An 18,697-nucleotide genomic window follows, 5' to 3' on the forward strand; every position below is an offset into this window, starting at 1 on the left:
GGAAACCTGCAATTACCCTTCGTTTTTACCAATTGCTTCCTTTTGGTTTCTCATTCATTATTTTTTATTTTTCATCCAACTGTTTCCAAATAACTTTGTCTTGAAAAATATAACATAATAATTCTTATAAAGTCACCCTTATTACAATGTGTTCAGAAATAATCCTTCACAATTTTTGCATTGGCATAATTAGATGTGCTTTCAAAAAAATGGTGCTAATATTTTCTCTTTTTCTACAATGCACACATTTGTATAAAGACAAAAAATTAATTGAAAGTAAATAAACGCTTGGTTTTTTATTATGTAGAAAACATCATGGCATGACAGAACAGCTTTTCCTAATAACTGCTTAAATTAAATTATCAGATTTGTCATAGTTGGGCACAAGGTTTCCTTGCTAAGACTATGACTACGCGCGTGGCAATCAGAACATTGCTAATCAAGTATTGTTGTGGTATATCTTGTGTTTCAACAAGAACATAGATGCGGCTGTCAGGAAGTCGAGAAATGGTCTCTTCGGATAAAATAAAGATTCTAAATTACGTTATACCGCTTTGTAACAGATTGTGCAAATAAGGTGATGTGCATACAAATTTATTCGAAATGACACATATCCGTGGTGTGATTAATTCCATCTTCACTAAGCTCATACTCATATATTCGCTATTAAAAGTAAATTAACAAGTTGGCTGCCGTTAGCCAATAATTTTTGTCACATTCCATTCAAAATGATGATACTTCAGTATTCCACTTAAACATTTGGCAAACGGGATGATCAAAATAAAACGAATAATGAATATATTAAATTAAAAGCTCAATACAAAAACCAAGCACACTACATATATTGGTAATGTCAAATAATTAATATAAATAATTAAAGCTCATGGTCCAGGGACGGCACAAGATAAAGTACAATTGTTCATTAGGCAAACTGTATCTATGTCACATGTGCATGCTATCCACTTGCCAAGATTGCACACATAATAAGTAGAACTTTGGATTTCATCATCCTCACACTTGAACTCACTATCCACTGAACATATACGTCGTCGTTGTCGTCATTGGCGTCGTCGTTCATCATCATCATCGTCATCGTCACATCGTCGTCGTTATCGTCGCCGTCGTCGTCGTCGTCGTCATCGTCGTCGTTCTCATCGTTATCGTCGCCGTCGTCGTCGTTCTCATCGTTATCGTCGCCGTCGTCATCGTCATTGTCATCGCCATTGTCGTCGTCATTGTCGTCATCGTCATTGTCATCGTCATTGTCGTCGTCGTCGTCGTCATCGTCGTCATCGCCGTCGTCGTCGTCATTGTCGTCATCGTTCTCATCGTTATCGTCGCCGTCGTCGTCATCGTCGTCATCGTCGTCGTTCTCATCGTTATCGTCGCCGTCGTCGTCGTTCTCATCGTTATCGTCGCCGTCGTCATCGTCATTGTCATCGTCATTGTCGTCATCGCCGTCGTCGTCGTCATTGTCGTCATCGTTCTCATCGTTATCGTCGCCGTCGTCGTCGTCGTCGTCGTCGTCATCGTCGTCGTCATCGTCATTGTCATCGTCATTGTCGTCGTCGTCGTCGTTCTCATCGTTATCGTCGCCGTCGTCGTCGTCGTCGTCATCGTCGTCGTCATCGTCATTGTCATCGTCATTGTCGTCATCGTCGTCATCGTCGTCATCGTCGTCGTTCTCATCGTTATCGTCGCCGTCGTCGTCGTCGTCGTCATCGCCGTCGTCGTCGTCATTGTCGTCGTCGTCGTCATCGCCGTCGTCGTCGTCATTGTCGTCGTCGTCGTCATCATCATTGTCATCGTCATTGTCGTCGTCATCGTCGTCATCGTTGTCATCGTTCTCATCGTTATCGTCGCCGTCGTCGTCGTCGTCGTCGTTTTCATCGTCGTTTTCATCGTCATTGTCATCGTTATCGTCATTGTCGTCTTCGTTGTCGTTGTTGTCTGCTGAAGATATTCGACTAGCGGTGCTTTGTGCCCCAACTGCTGAACTAGTGTTTGCTGAAGATATTTGACTAGAAATACTGTTAGCTGAGGAATTGGATTTTATATTGGACTTAGCTCCACTGCCTTCTACCCAAGTATTCAGCAAGTCGACAAGCTCGCCTTTGTAGTCCATTTCCATCGACCATAGCATAAGGCCAGCAAGTCCCTTGGACTGGGCATAGTCCATCTTAATCTTGATGCTCTTGGGGTCATCATATGAAATAAAAACCTTTGTCTCTGGGTTGAACAGCCATGGTGTCTGGGAGATTGGATCCCAGTGGCGTACCCATGGCAAAGCAGCAGTTTCGGGGTCGGTAAGAACACCCTGGCTCCGCAGGTTCTTCCACTTCCAATTGCCACTGACTGAAGTAGCCCCGGCACAAACATCCAACCATTCAGCGTCATCAGAATCACCCAATGGCACCACTTTGGACTGCGCCTGGTATTGGTTCTCTGGGTCCAGGGTCATGTCGACTGTAGCTGTTGTCGATCTTCCGTAGAATGCAACACCACCAGTCAGCTGATTTGCAGGCCAACCATTACCTGTCCATGCATCAATGGCGGAGACAAACGAAAAGGGTGTGCCTTTGCCTTGCTCAAAGTCAAAAGGTCCATTGGGACCAGTCTCTGGGTTCCAAGCACCGTTGATGTCGTACTGCATGAGATTGGCAAAGTCTACAACCTTGGCAAACTCGGTAACATCGGACGGTACGCCATTGATGTGGAATGGTTCCACATAGACAGCCATGGTGATTAGCTTGGTGCGGTCGCCAAACTGAGAATCAAGCTCGGCACGCAGATCTTGCAGGAAGGTAAGAAAGTTCGGAGTGTCGTTCACCTCGTCAAAAGCATTACACGCATTGCCCAGGCGGCCTGGATACTCCCAGTCAATATCGATGCCGTCAAGATTATATGTCTTAATAAAGTCTACCATGGCGTTTAGAAAAGTAGAGCGTATAGTATTGTCCTTGAGAATAGTAGATATCTTGGAGGAGCCTGACCAGCCGCCGACAGATAAAAGAGCCTTGGTGTTCTTGGCTTGGATGGCAGCAACATCACCTTCGAGTGTTGCTATGCCATTGTAGGCAATGGAACCATCATCGTTGGGAATGCCGAATGCCATATTAATGTGTGTATACTTGGAAAAGTCCAATCCGACAATGTTTGTGGCTTGCCATGATGGATAGTAGCCAAGTTTAATGCCTGCGCCCACAACTGACGTGACCGTACTCATAACTGTCATTGCAGCACTGAGGACCATGTTAAACTTCATGCCTTGATGTATAAACTAAGCTGAAAGCGTAGAGGTTTTATTAAAAATTAAGATGTGCATGCGATTTTTAAATCGATTGGAATGAGATATAAAAATAAGATAGCCAATACATATGCTAAATATAAACCTATTATGTAGACAAAAATACGTGTGGAAAATAATGATAAGAATTGTTTGATAACGAGCATTGGAATATTCCTCAGTTATTTATACTCCATTTTAACGCGGGTATTTTTTCGATGTAAATTTTTTTGCCATCTTGCGACGATATAACTATATAACAAATTGGTTTTGCGTTTAAAAAACAACTTTGTTTTATAGGTAATAAGTTTTCAACAATTATCATGTGTATTGGTATAAATGATGAATGATCATAAACATTTTAATTGTAAAAAGAAGGCATGTGTTTATTGTAAAATGAATCACAAACTACATGTGACTATTTGAAAAATTAGTATGTGACATTTTATCTTTAGCTACAAAAAAAGCTAAACTAATCAACTGTCTTTTAAATAATTATGCAGTGCTAATGAGCATGTAATTCTGAGTGGGTGTAGCCATTATTAATAGATAATGTTTATAAACTTATAATAATTCAACTTTATATTGGTTGATGGCGATCAACTGATTGACCAGTCTTGGCTGTTTGGCCACATAAACAATAAGTCACACAGTGACCAGAGCAATATGCTCTCTTTTCTTCACCTTTCACCGTGCATAGCACTTTAGTTATTAAATATACTTTATAGAATTATACTTTATCTACACGTTCATAGAACGTCCTATATTCCAACACTTTAGGGCTTTTATAATGAACGCAGCCTTAGCCGGAATTGTGTGTGGACAGACAAGCAAGTTGCTGCCAACATGCAGTTTAAAGAGCCCAGTTACACCAAAGTTGGCAAGGCCTGGCCTTCGTACATCGCTGGCATTATCCATCACCATGCAATAAATATCAGGATTTCACAACCCCCATGACCTAACGGACGTGTGTATTACCTTGGCCTTCAATAAACTGCCAAAGAAATACTTTTGTAAGTAGATATTTAATAAGCAGCTGTAGTGCCGGATTATATACGACATTTACCTGTTTAAGCTCAAGCCATATGACAGTGCCAAAGGGAGATTGGTAGGCATAGCAAGATGGTAGCGTCGCATTGAGAACAGTCTCAGGCAGAAAAACTCAGACTGACGCACAGCAGCAGAAGTACCAATAGTCAACCTGTCCCATGTCAAATATGGTTTGCAAGATATTGAGAAGTGCGATGGGTGTGTGGAACACCATAATATCAACAAGAAGTACAGCGCCTATAACCGGCAATTCACAGCCAGTCCATAGGCACTGTAAACATGCGAGGACAACAGCAGAGGCAACATCAGCATACTGGAATTTCAACACAAAGATACAAGAAAAGTTCCAGTCAAGAGCACACCTCAAGGACATGCGCTGGGCACAGGGAATTGCAATGTACTCTGACAGCTCATACACCACCATCCCCGACCAGCTGATTTCCTTTATGGCAATTATATCCTAGACCACAACTGGAGGTGGACACTCAAAATCTGTTATATCAGACAGGGCCACTGAGGGACCATTCTCGTCAACTACCATGGAGCTCCTGACACTTGCTGCAGCAGTGGCCATAGTGCCTCGGGAGAAGAGGGTCGCAATCTTCACTGGCTTGCAGGTAGTGATGAAATTGCCAGAGGAACTACTGGACAAGAAGGATGTACAGCACAAACATCAAAGGTAAAACATTGCATTCTTAGCTATGCATGTGTGCCTGTGGTTCCAGAACCAAATGGCAAACACGCATATCGTCTGGGTAATGGGCCAAAGTGGCATCCCTGACAATGAGAAGGCGGACCAAGTGGTAGAGAGAGTGCACAACAGTCTGGCCCCCTGGGTGGCCAGACTGGTGGAGGAAAAATAATCCAAAGCAATTCAGACTCTGTGTAGGCAACCAGCTAGCCCCAATAACAGCAGGGAGACTCATCTGCCGCCAGGGTGAGAACTGCGTCAGGAACCTATTTATGGGCCACCTGGTGCACGCACAAATGACAGTCTGCTCAAGCACAGAGGCCACACCCGCTTGACCCACAAGCAGCACAGCAACTTGCAGAAGCCCAGAATGCAGCACCCGGTGAGCTGCCAACAGCGCCCAGGGCCAGGCTCACATTATCTCCTTCAACTCTCTCTCTCAACACCCCCAATAGAAACAGCTACAACTTCAACCACAGGCACAGCAGCCACATAATTACCACCACTGCCACTGCCACTACAGCAACTGCAACTGCAGCCGCAGCCACCAGTAACCAGGCCGACAACATCACTAGAACAGCCACTACCTGATATCAATCCCATTACCAGCACAACAACTCCATTACCCCTGGAGGAAAAATACAGCTTGGAATGACGACAGATGTGCTATCTGGCTCGGGCGACCAGCATGGCTAGAGACAGATCAGGAAAATGGGTCTTGTAGAACAGCCACAGGATCACCAACCAGCAGGAACACAACCACTGCTTGTTCATGACCAACCTGGCTCACAGCTTAGCCCCAGTGATGCAGCGGCAGACAAACTGGTACAGGGGTGCATACCCAGAGACAGAAATGCAATGATGTCCTTGAGGCTGCAGACAGCTAGAGACCTGGGGATACATGATGGTCTGTGAGCACAGGTCCTGTTATGTTAAAAATATATATTTGAACTGAATGAACTAAAAGAAAGCTGAGAGATGAACAGCCTCCACTGTTCATATTCATTAGTATTTATATGTGCATATGAATTCCCGCATGTCCAAGTAGGGAATTAACTGGCGATTGATTCATTAATCAATCGCCAGAGACAAGCCGCAATTTCTTGTATCACAGGTCCACAGTCCTCCCACCATCAACACTGGAGCTAGAAAAAAGATGGGGCTCCAACTCGCAGATGGCCATGTGTGCCTATGTACTCAAATTGTCCCTGTTAATTCTGCTTTTGGAGGAGTGGGCGCTGAACATCAAGAAATCCATGGCTGAAGAGACCAATTATGGCCACAGTGAGCAGTTCAGATACAAGGAGTTCACATGACCAACAGCAAGTGAGATCAGCGCCCAGAGACAGATCACAGAGAAGACTGAGTTTATATACAACCACTGGAAGAAGAAAAATGGCCAACAGGACTTCTAGGGGAGAATAGTCAAGGATTCTGCCTAAGAGGAGGTGTTGGTGGCTGTGACAGTCACAGACAACAGATCGTAGCAGAGGTGCGAGGACAGCAGCCATACCTCCCTATAGCATGGCAATGAGGAGATAACCTCTTGGACTTCAGACTGGTGGTACTTGTCACCATGGGTCTGGAGATAAGGGTTATTACCAGTGGGGCTGCCTTTGACCTCGCCCACCTCTAGAGATTTAACTTTGGTGAGTGAATGGGGGAGGAACAGCTGCAAGGCAGTCCTGGACCTGCCATTCGCATCGCTGAGGCAAGATATATTTTTTGAAATAACTTGCCCAGGCCCATAGGTCCATAATTGGTCCCTGTAAGGGGTGTTGTTTGGGTACTCGTTCAATGTTTTTTGTTTGTTTTTTTTACTTAATTCGCTCCATAATAATATTCAATCTCCATTCAAACAGTAAACATTATGTATTGAACGTGCTATAAAAAGATTACTCCAATTTATTGTTTTCAATAAAAAAGGAAAATAAACAAGCTAAAAGCATATCAATATTGATGCTTGGTTAGCCACAGGTTAAATTTCCCGAGTCCATTTGACACACTTTTCCACAGCCACATGAGAGCTGCAACCACTTGGAGTAAATGCAAATATAGTACGTGGAGCTCTCACCATTAGAATCATCGCACTTGTACTCGCCCTCTGTTGAGCAAACGTTATCAACAATTGAATTGGCTTTTACGTTTGCATTGGTATCTTTTGGAGCCGCTATATCATCACCACTTGTTGTCGGAACCATTGAACTAGTTTTGTTATTTGCTGAAGATTTTTGACTAGCAGTGCTTTGTGCCCCAACTGCTGAACTAGTGTTTGCTGAAGATATTTGACTAGCAATACTGTTAGCTGAGGAATTGGATTTTATATCGGACTTAGCTCCACTGCCTTCTACCCAAGTATTCAGCAAGTCGACAAGCTCGCCTTTGTAGTCCATTTCCATCGACCATAGCATAAGGCCAGCAAGTCCCTTGGACTGGGCATAGTCCATCTTAATCTTGATGCTCTTGGGGTCATCATATGAAATAAAAACCTTTGTCTCTGGGTTGAACAGCCATGGTGTCTGGGAGATTGGATCCCAGTGGCGTACCCATGGCAAAGCAGCAGTTTCGGGGTCGGTAAGAACACCCTGGCTCCGCAGGTTCTTCCACTTCCAATTGCCACTGACTGAAGTAGCCCCGGCACAAACATCCAACCATTCAGCGTCATCAGAATCACCCAATGGCACCACTTTGGACTGCGCCTGGTATTGGTTCTCTGGGTCCAGGGTCATGTCGACTGTAGCTGTTGTCGATCTTCCGTAGAATGCAACACCACCAGTCAGCTGATTTGCAGGCCAACCATTACCTGTCCATGCGTCAATGGCGGAGACAAACGAAAAGGGTGTGCCTTTGCCTTGCTCAAAGTCAAAAGGTCCATTGGGACCAGTCTCTGGGTTCCAAGCGCCGTTGATGTCGTACTGCATGAGATTGGCAAAGTCTACAACCTTGGCAAACTCGGTAACATCGGACGGTACGCCATTGATGTGGAATGGTTCCACATAGACAGCCATGGTGATTAGCTTGGTGCGGTCGCCAAACTGAGAATCAAGCTCGGCACGCAGATCTTGCAGGAAGGTAAGAAAGTTCGGAGTGTCGTTCACCTCGTCAAAAGCATTACACGCATTGCCCAGGCGGCCTGGATACTCCCAGTCAATATCGATGCCGTCAAGATTATATGTCTTAATAAAGTCTACCATGGCGTTTAGAAAAGTAGAGCGTATAGTATTGTCCTTGAGAATAGTAGATATCTTGGAGGAGCCTGACCAGCCGCCGACAGATAAAAGAGCCTTGGTGTTCTTGGCTTGGATGGCAGCAACATCACTTTCGAGTGTTGCTATGCCATCGTAGGCAATGGAACCATCATCGTTGGGAATGCCGAATGCCATATTAATGTGTGTATACTTGGAAAAGTCCAATCCGACAATGTTTGTGGCTTGCCATGATGGATAGTAGCCAATGATATAACCTTGTGCTACAACGGTTGTGGCCGTACTCATAACTGCTATTGCAGCACTGAGGACCATGTTAAACCTCATGACTTGGTGTTGAAGCTTACCGAGAGAGTAAATAAGTGACCAAGGTCAAAATTAAGGTTGCAATAGGGGTTTAACAAGCACTTGAATGTATAGATAACCTGTATCTGTAAAAATGTAAACTGTGGATACTGTGTAATAAATAATAATGCAAACTGTAGGTTTAGGACGATTAAAAATTGCAAAAAATAATTAGATGGGGATAAAAAAATTTAAATGTGAAAACAGGGAATTAGCTTATTTCACAATTTATATGTCGCATTTTGTTGATTTGTGTTTTACAACTGCTGAAGCAGTGCACATACTTTTTTCTTTTTTTCTTTACCTAAATACTCTTTTTTTACAATTTTTCTTTGGGTATGGCTGCTGCATTTAAAAACTTTACGAGCGGCTTTGTATTAGTGTCACATTCCACTTTTCTTTTTATAAAAACGCGCAAATATATACAATGTCCACGTTTTTCCTTTTATATAAAGTAACTGCACAAGATGGCGTGACAAGTGAACTAATTGTTGATTTTTACTGCATGAGTGATTAATAATGATGGTGGGCGCCCTTTTTTTATGTACTCATTAATAAAAGCAAACCAAGACCATGAATCACGCGAAAGGTTTTAAAAAAAGCAGCTCATTCAAAATTATCGTATACACACATGCTGAGTGAATACATTATTAAATGATTAAATTTGAAAACGTGGGCCAAGACGCACTATAGCGCTTGTTTGTTTGGGAAAAGCGTTTTTCAATTAGTGCTCCCTCCCTTGACAAAGCGTGCACGACAAAATATACAGCTATTACTGCTGACCCCTTTTTTATGACATCCAGGCTTCAAGTAAAAAAACGAAGCAACACGCATGCAAGGCTTTATTGGGTAAATTAACCTCGGCAGTTGTTTTGGTTTGTACCTTAAAATATAAAGTAGTAAGCTGCATGCTGGCATTCGGAAAAAATAAAGTACAGCACTGGCACAATATAATGCATGCAACAAGGACAATGATGATCGGTTAGGTGTTCATTTTATTCCTTGTTTAGTATCATACTTTTTGACACATATTATAACCTGCTCTATAATCTTGCCTTTGAAATATTATTTTGATAATTCCTCGCCTTTCCACCTATAATTTAAACAATTTCAATATCCTTATAAACAATGCGAGTTTTATGCGCATCACGGTATAGCACAGTGCTGGCCAGTGCAGCGTTGGTTTCAGGGAGCATAATTGCTGGTTATGCACCCGGCTGGAAGGATCTAAACAGTGTGGACGTTTCAAAGTTTACGCACATCAATCTTGCATACGCGGAGCCTCAGGCCAACGGGTCATTCACTTTTGAAGCCAGCTACGACATTGGCGAGTTTTCTGACAAGGTGCACAAAGCCGGCTCGCGCGCAATCTTGGCAGTGGGCGGCTACTTGGGCTCGATACACGTATCAGACGTGCTTAAAAACTCTGACAACCGCAACCGGATGATTAGCACCATTGTAAGCTATATCCGGGATAGCCGCCTTGACGGCGTGGACATTGACTGGGTTGGCAGCGAGTGCAACAAGGCTGACTTACAAAACGACGCCTCTAATCTGCTAATTTTAGTGCGCGAGCTGCGCCAAGCACTAAATTATTCATTTGGACCAGACAGCAAAAAGGTCATTGCCCTTGGCGTGGGTATGAGCCCGTTTGCCGGTCCCAACGGCCCACTCAGTGATGTGTCGGAGTACGCAAAGTGGGTCGACTACATCAATATCCTGTCCTATGACGTCAACAGTCCACATAGCAGCACAACTGGGCCCAACTCTCCGCTCAATTACGAGTATGGCCGTGGGGCGCAGTACTCTCTCATTTCTGCTATTGACAGCTGGACCGCTGCAAAGTTCCCAGTCAACCAGATCATTGCAGGAATATCCTTCTATGGCCGATCATCAAAGTCCACTGTTGACATGTCGACGCAGCCGTGGAACGTGTACCAGCCACAGGAAAGTGAGATCCCCAGGGGCGATGAGGATGATGGCTTGTGGGTCGATCGGTGCACTAACAAGCCGGCGAGCTATTCAGGAATATGGTCATACAAGAACTTGCGCAAGCAGGGCGTGCTGCAGTCTTTAGAGCTTGCGACAACCCCCTGGCAGCGCAACTGGGATAGCCTATCGCTGACACCGTGGGTATTCAACCCAAGCAGCAAGGTATTTATATCCTATGATGATCCGACAAGCATTGCGGCAAAGGCCAGCTATGCTCTGGGCAAAGGACTCGGTGGAGTGTCAATTTACGACATCACAATGGACTACAATAATGAGCTGATATCGGCAATTACCAATATAATCCAGCCCGAACCGCCACGCAACAACGCAGATGTAAATCAATCATGGGCGCAGCCGCAACCGCCGTCCATTATGCCTACACCACCATTGGCAGTGCCCAACGAGTCTATTGGCTGGCCATCAGGCAGCATCAGTATTGGTGAGTTGCCTGCCAGTACCATACTTAGCAGTAGCGTTCAAAGCACAGATGTGCGAAATGGTGCAAGCTGTGGTTCAGCAACAGTTTACAGGTGTATTGAGAGCGATGGCATGAGCTCAACCTATATTACGTGTGCATCGGGAGTTTGGGTTCAACAACAATGCGGTTCGGGGACAGCCTGCAAACAGAATGGTGATTTCATACATTGTGACTGGCCGCGCTAGAGGTAATGGGCAATACAAATTACTATTGAGTGCGGTGTTTCACATTTCTCCAAGTTTTGTCAATATAAACAAATATATTAAACACTATAATATCATACGGTTACATACAATGCAACTGTTTGCAGCGAGTTTGGCAATGGTGTTATTTTGTCAGCAGAGATGAATGAATGGAAAATGCCGTGTATTTTACCACTTTAAATACACGATAGGTCGACTAAATAAAACCGATTTGACAGACGTTTAGTATATTTATTTGATGTGACATACCTGTCAGTTGTCAGTCACCATTGCATATGGACATTGCAGGAATATTTAATTTTGTTTTTTGAACACGTGGCTCAAAAAATGTAAGTTGCCATTTGTGTGTGGGGAAAGTGAAAGTGAAAGAAGGGGCAGCCTTAGCAGGTTCATTGTGAAAATAAGAGACAGCTTTAAAGACGTTCCAAATCAAGTGATGGTTGTTATTAGGCTGATTTCAAAAGTCAAAGTCGCTGCGCGTACTTTAAACACGTCATGTGGAAATTTGCTGCCAGCTGTTTTATTTCACAATGCCTGTCATCAATCTCGTTTACGCATATATGCAAGATATATTATATTGAGGGGTAATTATTATCTTTTTACTAACGTACTGGTATAAAATAAGACTGCCACGCAGCTTGGAAGGGTTGAAATGCTACGACAAATTTCAAAACTCAGCGCCCTGTTGTTCTAGTCACCTCATTATTTTATATTAATAAATTTGATCAAAAGATAGAACAGAGGAACTATAACTTCCAATTGGTATTTCGTTGCCGTCCCTTTTTGTTTTTACATTTACAAATATTTTATCAAGTCTTATCACTAGCATTGCATTTGCATTTTGCATTAAACGCTTTTCATTCCTTATTTTTATATTAAATAGTCAATAATGCACATGTTGCTTAACATTGCCGGACTGGCTTTAGGCATGTTTACTCAAGTACTAGGCAGGCCCATGATTATTGGCTATTACCCGTCCTGGAAGAGAGCACGAATGGCGAACGTGGACTTTTCAAAGTACGCGCACATCAATCTGTCTTTCGGCATCCCAACAGCGGAGGGTACCTTTAGCTACGAGGGTGACTGGTTCCTGGCTCAGACAGTGGCAGACATCCACAGCAAGGGTGCCAAGGTTCTTCTTTAGGTCGGCGGATGGACGGGATCCAACTACTTTTCCAACATTGTCAAGAGCGCTTCCACGCGCAGCATAATGGTTACTAGCATAGTTAACTATGTCAAGACGAACAATCTCGACGGAATCGACATTGACTGGGAGTACCCGGGCCGCCTGGGCAACACGTGTAACATTTTTGACCCTGTCAACAATACGCCAGACTTTTTGGTGTTTCTCTAGGAGCTTTGCATGGCCTTTGACAGCAGCTTTGGGCCGCGGCAGAAGCTAATTACTCTTGCGATTTGCGTTGAGCCGTTTGATGTTACTGGCGGGCCTTTGAAGGACATTGCTGCCTTTGCCAAGGTCGTCGATTATGCCAATCTTATGCAGTACGATATCAACAGCAGTTGGAATGCAGAGACCGGGCCCAATGCGCCGTTCAACTTTGAACAGGGCAAAGGTGCGCCCTTGTTGTTTGTCACTGCAATCGATTCGTGGACCGGGGCTGGCTGACCGGCCGTCCAGCTGACAGCAGGCATTGGATACTATGGGTGGTCGACGACTGCAAAGGTTGATATGACCAAGGACCCTAACAACCAGTACCAGCCGCAAGAGAGTGTGGTCCCACTTGGCGACTCTGAAGATGCCGCGTGGTATGATGCCTGCGCTGGAACAACCTCCAACAGCGGCACGTGGATGTGGAAGCATTTGTGCAACCAGGGCGTGCTAAGCAGCCCCAGCACGGCGGCAGCGCCGTGGGTGCGCCAGTGGGACCCGGTCTCACAGACGCCGTGGCTGTTCAACCCAACCACCAAGCAGTTAATCTTGTATGACGATCCGCAGAGCATCAAGATAAAGGTCGACTATGCTGCCGCCAAGGGCCTTGGCGGAACTATGATCTGGTCAATCAACATGGACTACAATAACAAGCTCATCGATGTGATTCATAGCTGGAATATTGGCGGACCACCAATTAACACGACTATTTCGGCTGATTCAAGCACCGCGGCGGTCCCAACGGCATCAAATACAGCTACAATTACCACAACCATTACAGTGACTCCGTCAAAACATTATCCTACTGTCACCATTATCAATGGTAGTGGTAATAGCGGCGAAACACCAGTTCCTGGCAGCAGTTGTTTATTCAATAAAGTTCACAAGTGCGCAAAAATATCCGGCAAGGATGACGGCTACAATGTGTCTCTTTGGCACATGGGTGGCTCGATCATGCGGTAGCGGCACTGCATGCTTCCAAAGTGGATCCACTATAAACTGCGACTGGCCTTCATTGTGATGCGCAAGACAGATATTCTTTTGTTTGCTATGTCGAAGAAATTTGCTTCTACTGCACTTTTATTTATTATTTACAAAACATTTATAAACACTAGTAAAAACTTTAAATTGCATTCATATGTCGCATTGATAATTTTTTGTTCAATGCTTTAATAATACAAAATTATAAGCGCTGAAATAGATATCGCTTACAGTAACTCCAATTAAACGCCTTTCAAATTCATTACCATATGTTGGAGCCAACAGTATAGTGCTCTTTGGATATTAGGAAATGTTGGAATATAGAACGTTCTATGAACGTGTAGATAAAGTATAATGCTATAAAGTATATTTAATAACTAAGTGCTATGCACTGTGAAAGGTAAAGAGAAGAAAACATATTGCTTTGGTCACTGTGTGACATTGTTTGTGTGGCTAAACAGTCAAGACTGGCTAATCAGTTGATCGCCATCAGCCAATAGGAAAGCGTTGCAATTAACTTTTATTTAGCTATTTACTCTTCTTTTTGATATTAGTTTTGCCTATATTCAGCATATATAACATGGTATCATTCGTAATACCTGGATATTTCTCATTAGGAGCCTTACGTTCTGCTTCAGTAGTAACCTTACTAAAACATGACATTTGCTGAGTGGTGAAAGTGTAATTTTTGGTTAAAAATATAAAATGCAACTGTTTGTAAAAAAATTAAAGGCAGTTAGATATGGGAACGGAGAAAATTGTATAAAAAAGATGTGCTATACAAGAGCGCAACATGCAGTGTGTATATAGACAGAAAATACAAGTGTCTTTTATTTGCTTAGCAGGACAAGGCTTCTGAGTTGAATTATTCCTTCACAAAAGTATGTCTACTTATGTTCCGCTCTACATCTAAAAGAATATTCCTATGGAACAATAAATGGAGCGGGAATTTTTTATTTTTACCACTATTTTATATATAGAAGCCAAATAGAATGCGAGACTGTGACGGCTGGTGGGACGAGGAGTAGTTTGAAAATATGTATTTCTGTACTTGTTTATTGCTTCTACAACTTAATTTTACTAACATCATGAACTTGAAAAGAGTTGAAATACAGCCTTGCATATACCTTGGGCAATTGAAAAATAATATGACAGCAAATGTCGATTTCAATAGAACAATTAAGAAAAAGATAAAAGCAATTGTAAATATAGCATGCTGCAAACCAGTCGTGGGGGGGTGTTCCCACTGTCCCCTTGCCGGGGCCATGCACACGTGATGTGAACGTTGCATTGCAAATGCATAAATCAATCACAAACCTGTTACTACATGGGTTTATTATTGGCATGCATTTAGTTTGATTTATGAAACTATTCATCTCATCATATTTTTGACGGTGTTTGCATTTCTTTGTATCCACGGCGATGCTTACCAAAACATTGCTAGCCGACGTGGAAGTTGCAGAAGAGAGTGCTCCCTCAGCCAAGTATTGTTTGCATAGCTTTCTTATATATTCAGGGCCAGCCGCCGACTCTGTAGCGGTTGGTTCCTTGTTCAATTTAACAGATGCTTAATCCTATATACCTCTACTCTCGTTGGGAGATTCCCAATACGCATATTATAAAAAGACGTTAAATGAGGCCAAAATACAAATAAAGGCACATAATTGATTTGGAATGTAAGCAAAAATAGAGTACATAGAGTGGTATTGACAATGGGATAGCCTATTGAATAACCTGCTCACAACTTGCCACTTCTAGATTTTTTTATTATAAATTTATTTTAGACAAGTAGCATGTAAATGTATATTGAAAGCTCAACTGTTGCGCAGCCCGAGGACATGGAAGCAGATGTTGGGGTCAAGAATTGAAACAGATACCCGTTTGCTTCCTGATGAATCAAATATGTACTAGACCATAGTGTATTAAGTCAGGTGCTAATATTGACATCCAGACAGTTTGTTTTGTAATGCATGCGCATGAGCCTACACACGTGAAGGCCACAACAATGATATATCAGAAATCCGGGCTACTTTCATAAAAACCAGTTCTCGCCAACGAAATGCAGAACTGGTGGAATGCACAACAAGGGAAATGAGACACATATATAAGACGAGGCTGGCGCTGGTAGCACTTTAGAAACATTAGTATTAAAAAACATTTATAAAACAACCCATCCTTTTAACACTACCACAGTAGTGCTCCCTCACCACCCCCTCTTATACAATAACCAAATAATAATAGTGAAGCTGTTGAATTTATTCAAGGTAAAAGTTTAACAAAAAGAAAAAACGAGACAATATAAAAATCAAAGTTTAAAGTTTTAAACATTACTCGTAAGCTTGTAGTCTGTGTTTTTTGGAAATTAAATAAATTTACTTGTTAATGTGATTGTCCACGCACATGGTTCCATCAGAATGTAATCTTTTAATTTGTATTATTTCTTTTTATTTGAGACACGAGTTTTACCCATCATATATAAAAAACTCATGTTACCTCCAACACCTTGGAATTTTTTAGTAAGTTGTTCTAATTCATCATTAGTGGTTGTGGGATTAGAGGGTTTCTTGTTCTTGTTCTTGTTCTTGTCATTTGAATCATATTTGGCGGTATGGTTTTCGAGGCTGTTTACAAACTTATCGGGTTTATTATTGAATCTGAACATGGGTATACTTTGGGTAGTGTATTCTTGTCAACTGCGAATAATACGGCGGCTTTCAAACTTAAGTAAGGTGTTATATATCAATACAAAATAACTTATAAAGTGGGAAAAAGAGATGAGAAAAAACAAGAGTAAAGGGGGCAAGCACTGAAAAGTGAGGTTTTATAGAAAAAAGAATGAAATTATTTCACTTACTGAAAAATGAGCAAGGCTCATTTTGATGCATTAGGTATTAAAAGAATGTCTACAGAATATAAAAGAAAAGAAAAATAAAGTATTTTTCTTTGCCATTTCATTATATAATTGGTATGGAAAATGTAAAAAGAAAATCGAGATGAATTGAGCTGCGGCATTGCAAAAAGCCGTTGCAGTACATATTTGTGGACTTTGTTTGTTTTGAACCAATTGTTTACCTCGAACGGCAAACGTGAATCTCATGTCCATAGTATGCCACGTAGACAAAGGCTCTACACATATTTCTGACAGCAAAAAAAAGATGGAAACACGCATGCAAAATACAAGCAACGAGGCAGATACCCGGATGAGAAAAGCAGGCAAAGGTGAGGGAAAAATAATTGTATAAATAAATGCAAAAGAAAATTTTATAAAGAAACAAAGACTGTCTATTTTTACTTGTTGAAATTCCGAACTAATGCAAAGGGTAAAAGAACACTGGTGCTTTGAACATTTATTTTTATTTGTATACTTGGCTGATAAATGCCAAAGGACCAGCTGAATAATCGAATAAAAAAGAATAGAATAGAACGCGTTATGTAAGAGGGGGTGTAAGGAGCACTACTGTAATAGTGTTAAAAAGATGGGTGTGAAACTATAAAGGTTTTTATTACTAGTGTTTTTAAAGTGCTATTATCGCCGGCCTCGCCTTATATATATCTCCTTGTCTTTGTGACACTCGTTGGCAGTCGTGTGCTCCATTCGCAAGAACTGGTCCTTATGAAAGTAGCCCGGGTCTCTGATATGGTATAATTGGCATGTCTGTATTCTTGCGCCCAGCACATCCATTTCTGGACAGGCAGTATGTCCGGATGTCAATTGTGGCACCTAATTTGATCCCCTGTAATTTGGCCCATATCAGATCCATCTGTGAGCTGACGAGAATCCGTCTCATGGTTTTCGCCCTCAGTGTCTACCTCCATATCCTCGGGCTGCGTAACAAACGAATGTTTTGCACAATTATTTAGTTTTAACAAAAACTCAACGCATGCAGCAACTTGTATATGTGCATTTGAAGTCGGTTTTTTTCATATTTTCATAATTTTTTCCAACTTTGTAAGCAGGGAGAAAAGTCGGGTATGTAGCTTACATTCCCGATGGAGAGGTTGTGAGATACCTAACTATTATACCAACAAATCCGAACAGACTAAGGCTCTGTGGGAGGTCTCACTTTTCAATTTGGGTGGGTCCCCTTTCCCTGTTGGATTCGTTTTATTATAGTTTTTATTGAAAATTCAATTTATTTGCAAAAAATAAAAAATATTTGCATAAAAATTCTAGAAAAAATACTTGGCAGCCGCCAATGTCCGCTGCCAAGTCCGCCGCTCAACATGGTGTCAAAGCAAGCGTCCACAAAAATGCAAGAATATGTAAAAAGGCTGCTGACGCTGGGATAGCAGCTAATGTTTAAAAGTGTGGCAAAAATGCAAGCGGAAGAGGCGAGTCAGTCGGTTCCCTTACATCGACAACCTGATTTGTGACGACATCCTCAGCTGGTTTAACCATGCTGTGTTCACCGACCCTGGCAGGCGCGACATCCTCAGCTGTATGAGATATTTGAGTGGGTCCAATGAGGACGTCAACAACGCCAAGATTTATACCAGCAGCACTCTCGCCCATGCGCGCAAAACCTGCCATTTAAACAAAACCCGAAACTTAGTGAATAACAAGTTTAAGTTGACTGAGGACAGCCCGAAGCTTGCCCTACTGCTGAAGGCTCGCACACAACCGTCAGTATGGCCAAGACTGCACTGGCCCATCCGGAGTCGAGCTCGCTCAACCTCGATGAGTATGTCGAGTATTTTTTAGAGATGCACAAGGTCGAGTTTGTCCTCATTGAGTTCTACCAAAATACCATGGCCCGACGCCATACCATTACCCCCAAAGGTGCTGGGTTCTTTGCCCCACTACACCGCATCATCCATTACCTTGCATACGAAACCCAGAAAAAGGCTGACGTCCAGCTCACGTGCACTCTATGTAAAAAATGGCAAAAATTAAGCTCTTGCTCTCGGCAATTAGTCGGCTGGGATATTCCACCATCAAGAGCCACTCTGCAGCAAGGGGATGTGCGAGATGCTGCTGCGACACGAATTCAAAGTGGTCCTAATCGACGAGTTCTGGACATCCAAGTTCCTATTCAACAAAAAAGAACAAGTGCATAGTCAAAATAACCAAGTGT

General features: G+C 42.6%; 5 protein-coding genes across 5 annotated transcripts; 3 read left to right on the forward strand and 2 right to left on the reverse strand.

The window, feature by feature from the left end:
* Positions 1-812: 812 nt before the first annotated feature.
* On the reverse strand, positions 813-3,462 carry BX661DRAFT_55880 (glycosyl hydrolases family 18-domain-containing protein). Its single transcript, XM_051539264.1, has 2 exons — positions 1,363-3,462; positions 813-1,192 (listed from the first exon to the last, which is right to left on the reverse strand). Exons 1-2 carry the CDS (start codon positions 3,263-3,265, stop codon positions 1,188-1,190), a joined length of 1,908 nt encoding a protein of 635 aa, XP_051389651.1. The 5' UTR covers positions 3,266-3,462; the 3' UTR covers positions 813-1,187.
* Positions 3,463-4,875: 1,413 nt separating this feature from the next.
* On the forward strand, positions 4,876-6,831 carry BX661DRAFT_226187 (uncharacterized protein; the record flags this gene model as incomplete). The annotated part of the gene is made up of 7 exons (XM_051538962.1): positions 4,876-4,995; positions 5,125-5,184; positions 5,234-5,311; positions 5,346-5,577; positions 5,776-5,934; positions 6,150-6,333; positions 6,373-6,831. 7 exons carry the CDS (start codon positions 4,876-4,878, stop codon positions 6,440-6,442), a joined length of 903 nt encoding a protein of 300 aa, XP_051389652.1. The 3' UTR covers positions 6,443-6,831.
* On the reverse strand, positions 6,804-8,803 carry BX661DRAFT_186610 (glycosyl hydrolases family 18-domain-containing protein). Its single transcript, XM_051537058.1, has one exon. The coding sequence runs from the start codon at positions 8,558-8,560 to the stop codon at positions 6,995-6,997; it is 1,566 nt and encodes a 521-aa protein (XP_051389653.1). The 5' UTR covers positions 8,561-8,803; the 3' UTR covers positions 6,804-6,994.
* Positions 8,804-9,588: 785 nt separating this feature from the next.
* Positions 9,589-11,123, forward strand: BX661DRAFT_216114 (glycosyl hydrolases family 18-domain-containing protein; the record flags this gene model as incomplete). The annotated part of the gene is made up of 2 exons (XM_051538763.1): positions 9,589-11,009; positions 11,038-11,123. The coding sequence occupies exons 1-2, from the start codon at positions 9,707-9,709 to the stop codon at positions 11,121-11,123; spliced, it is 1,389 nt and encodes a 462-aa protein (XP_051389654.1). The 5' UTR covers positions 9,589-9,706.
* A 1,017-nt stretch (positions 11,124-12,140) lies between these two features.
* BX661DRAFT_172777 (glycosyl hydrolases family 18-domain-containing protein) lies at positions 12,141-13,604 on the forward strand (the record flags this gene model as incomplete). The annotated part of the gene is made up of 3 exons (XM_051533799.1): positions 12,141-12,383; positions 12,678-12,825; positions 12,901-13,604. The coding sequence occupies 3 exons, from the start codon at positions 12,141-12,143 to the stop codon at positions 13,602-13,604; spliced, it is 1,095 nt and encodes a 364-aa protein (XP_051389655.1).
* Between the last annotated feature and the right edge of the window lie 5,093 nt (positions 13,605-18,697).

Source organism: Kickxella alabastrina, assembly GCF_025024165.1.
Source record: "Kickxella alabastrina strain RSA 675 chromosome Unknown BX661scaffold_22, whole genome shotgun sequence".
Taxonomy (NCBI): Eukaryota; Fungi; Kickxellomycota; class Kickxellomycetes; order Kickxellales; family Kickxellaceae; genus Kickxella; species Kickxella alabastrina.